This window comes from Gekko japonicus, unplaced genomic scaffold, assembly GCF_001447785.1.
Source record: "Gekko japonicus isolate JY-2015 unplaced genomic scaffold, Gekko_japonicus_V1.1 scaffold3552, whole genome shotgun sequence".
Lineage (NCBI taxonomy): Eukaryota > Metazoa > Chordata > Lepidosauria > Squamata > Gekkonidae > Gekko > Gekko japonicus.
The window spans coordinates 1-3,434 of NW_015162065.1; the positions used below are offsets into that span (position 1 = coordinate 1).

The window sequence follows — 3,434 nt, forward strand, 5'->3', positions numbered from 1 at the left end:
CAGCCATTTTCTCCAGGGTAACTGATTTCAGTTGTTTGGAAATCATTTGTAATAGCAGGAGATCTCCAGCCACCAGCTGGAGGCTGGCAACCCCAGTCACAGGCAGGACTCTTGTCTGAGTGGGGAGTGCTATGATGGGTCTCTTGCTGGAAGTGGCGACACATGTCCATGCTCAAGGCTCATAATTTATTTGTTTATTTATTTCATTAGATTTTTACCCCGCCCTCCCAGCAAAGCCAGCTCACTCTCCCCACTCCAACGCTTTTTAGCTGTGGAAACAAGCGTGTTCTTCTCTCCCCCCACCCTCTCTTGCAATGTTCTCCCTCCCCACCGTCAAATATTTCCCTTCTCTCCTTCACTCTCCGTTTGTCTCTGCCTCCTCACGTAGTACCTAGCCCCCCAGACGCTGTCACCATGGAACTCCTCCCGGATATGACAGTGAACCTGCAGTGGAAGTGCCCCAAATACCCCAACGGAGAAATACTGAAATATGGACTGAAGTACCATTTAGGTGAGTCTGAGGAGGGTTTTGGCTTTGCCCGGGTGCCGAGTTGCACTGGACACAGGAAGGCTTGCTAGAACACACCCCGAGATATTTTGGACCTCTTCATGATTGCTTTTGAAAACATGATTGTTATAATAATTTCGTAAGACTCTTTCCAGGACCCTTTTTCTTGACAGGTACGGTGGGCCCTTGTACTCTTCTTTCTGAAATCCTTTTGAAATATTTGAAAACTGTCCACACACATAGGGTTGTCAGGTTGCCCCGGGAACTGGCAGGGGTGGGGTGACTTACCAGCAGTGAGGGGAGGCCTGGCCCGTTGTCATAGCAATGTCACCAGCGACATGGCAACGTCACTTCCGCCACACACCAGAAGTGATGTCGTTGCATCGCCAGTGATGTGAGACCCTCTAGGATTTGTGGGGAAACTCTATGGTAGAAGCCGTTTTTACCTCGGAGTTTTTGCCAAAATACCAGAGCATCCCACACCGCTTTTGACGCAATGATGTCATTTCCTTTTTTAAAAAGTTTTATAAAGTTTATTAAATATCAAGTTATACATTAGCAGTTTCCTTCTATGTTCCCCCGTGAGCACTTCGGTCCGGGACTCAACATCTCCTGGCAATGCCAGGTCCCAAAGAGGCCAGGCTGGCCGCTACCAGGGCCAGGGCTTTCTCGGTGGCGGTTCCTATCTGGTGGAACGAGCTCCCGGAGGAGATCCGGGCCCTGCGGGACCTTGTGCAGTTCCGCAGGGCCTGTAAGACGGAGCTCTTCCACCAGGCGTATGAGTAGGAGCCGCCACTACCATCATCATTATTCCATCTTCACCTGGCCCTGGATGAGGGAACATCAGTGCTTCCCTGGAGCAGACGATGCTGAACAGTTGAAATATGCCATCTTTGAAATTTCATGTTGAACACCTTGAGCACTTTAGTCAATAATTTTTTAAGAATGTTTTTGTACTGTTGGGATTTTAAATGGTTTTAATTATGTTTTATATTGGCGTTTGCCCCTATGTAAGCCGCCCTGAGCCCGCATTGCGGGGAGGGCGGGGTATAAATTAGATCAAATAAATAAATAAATAAAAATAGTGCACATACATATATAGAGTTATTCTTAGTATTTATAGCTGTAGTTTCATCATTGAATTCCGAGTAAACATTGGCTCACTTGTAATACAAATGCAGTTTGTTTTTATTTTTGTCATTGTGCTTGTTAGGTGTTGTGGTATTCGGTGTAAGTAGTCTCTGATTATTGTTCTGCATGTTTATTTATGTGGGATTTGAATGAGATCAGAGAAATTCACGATCAGACACAGAGCCAGGAGAGTGAAAGAAATAGAAATGTTTAGTGTGTGAAAGTGTCCCTAGGAGAGGATCAGGGTGTGATATATAGGATTGTGTGGTTGGCAGTCATGTGTTAGGATATAGTGTTAGGATCAGAGGTCATTTCGGGGGGGATCACAGGGGGATCGCAGTTCCCCCGGGTGAGGTACAGGGGGCGGGGCACATGTCAATCTGGCTACTGCATAAGTTAGTTTGCTCTGGAGCCCTCCTTCCTGAGCTAAGACAAAAATGTGTGAGCTGGAGGCTAAAAATCTGTGGGCTAGCTCACACTAACTCAGCTTAGAGGGAACACTGGTTAGGTTATAGTGTTAGGATAACACAGTCATGTGTTAGGATATCATCAAAATCTGTTTGCTTTGGGCAAATCTCGGACCTTTTGATCTTATCTGTGAACTTCTCCATGATGGTGGTCCCAAACCTTTCTTTGTTGGGGCCGAAGGAGACTTCCACACAGATGCTATTGAAGTCTTCACAGCTACAAGTAGACTTGTTCCTAGCTCTTGTCTTATCTTAGGTATATTAGTGCCTTGCCAGTCATCTAGGAAAATTAGTTCTGGTGTGAGAGGTATGTCATCTCCGATGCGCAGCAGAAGTCACATCAGCACATCGCCAGTGACATCGCTGGGATGCCAGGTCAAGACTTCCCCCTGCTGCTGCTAAGTACCCCTGCCGGGCAACTGATTGGCGGTGGGAGGCAGTGGTTAGGGGCGCGGGATCCCTCACCCCCATCAGGGATTCGGCAGTCCAGTCCACACATGTACTTCCTTCAAGCTCAGTTTCAAATTCCTGAATAGGGATGGGCACGAACCTCCTCACAAACCTAATTTCCTGACAAACATTGGCCCTGGTCACATGGGCCAGATAACGCGGGGGGGGGGGAGGCGTGGCTGTTCGCATCGGAGCAAAGTAAAGCACGGTAGCCCGATCACATGGTCTCACGAGTCTCCGTGCTTCGCCTGTTAGCTGGCGATCACACAGCGATGCTGCAGCATGGCAAAGAAGCGGCGCGGTACAATCACGCATGCGTTTCGCGTTTGTGCGCATGCACAGTTCCGTGGAGCAGCACTGCTTTCAGTTTCGTGTTTGTGCGCATGTGCTTACGAAAAACATCCGGTTTGCGATGGGACGTGGACGGGCGCAGGATGCCACGGGATACTAGCCTGTGCCATGCGTCTTCCAGATATTAGTGTACTTTCCTTGGTACTTTTTAACTCCGTATCTTTGGTGGGATGCCACGGGTTGGCCACGGGTGTGCTACACTTCCCAGATGTTGCCGTGTGATCGCACCTGAAAAATCCACCAGACATTTGTGTCTTTCGCGTGGCAAATTCTTTGTGTGACCGGGGCCATCATTGGTTTGTGCCCATCTCTGTTCCTGAAATTTGGCTGCTCAGGGTCAGCTCAGTGTGTTTTGCCACTCCTCATGCCCTCCTTCCCACTCCCCATCTTGGGCCCTGTTGTGAACCTCTTTCCTGCTGTCCTCCCAAGGAAAAATTTGTGTGTGTGTGTGGGGGGGGTTAATTGCCTCCTCCCATGTTGCCCCTGAGAGCTTCAAAGTGAAATGCAGAGGATCTCTGCGGCTGGGA

General features: G+C 48.8%; 1 protein-coding gene across 1 annotated transcript in view; it reads left to right on the top strand.

Annotated features, from left to right (window-relative positions):
* Window positions 1-388: 388 nt before the first annotated feature.
* L1CAM (L1 cell adhesion molecule) overlaps window positions 389-3,434 on the top strand; it is a gene marked incomplete at its 5' end in the record, with an annotated part of 42,754 nt that continues 39,708 nt past the window's right edge. The window contains one exon of the mRNA XM_015405613.1: window positions 389-511. Within this exon, the coding sequence (XP_015261099.1) occupies window positions 389-511 (123 nt within the window). The remainder of the gene's footprint in view (window positions 512-3,434) is intronic.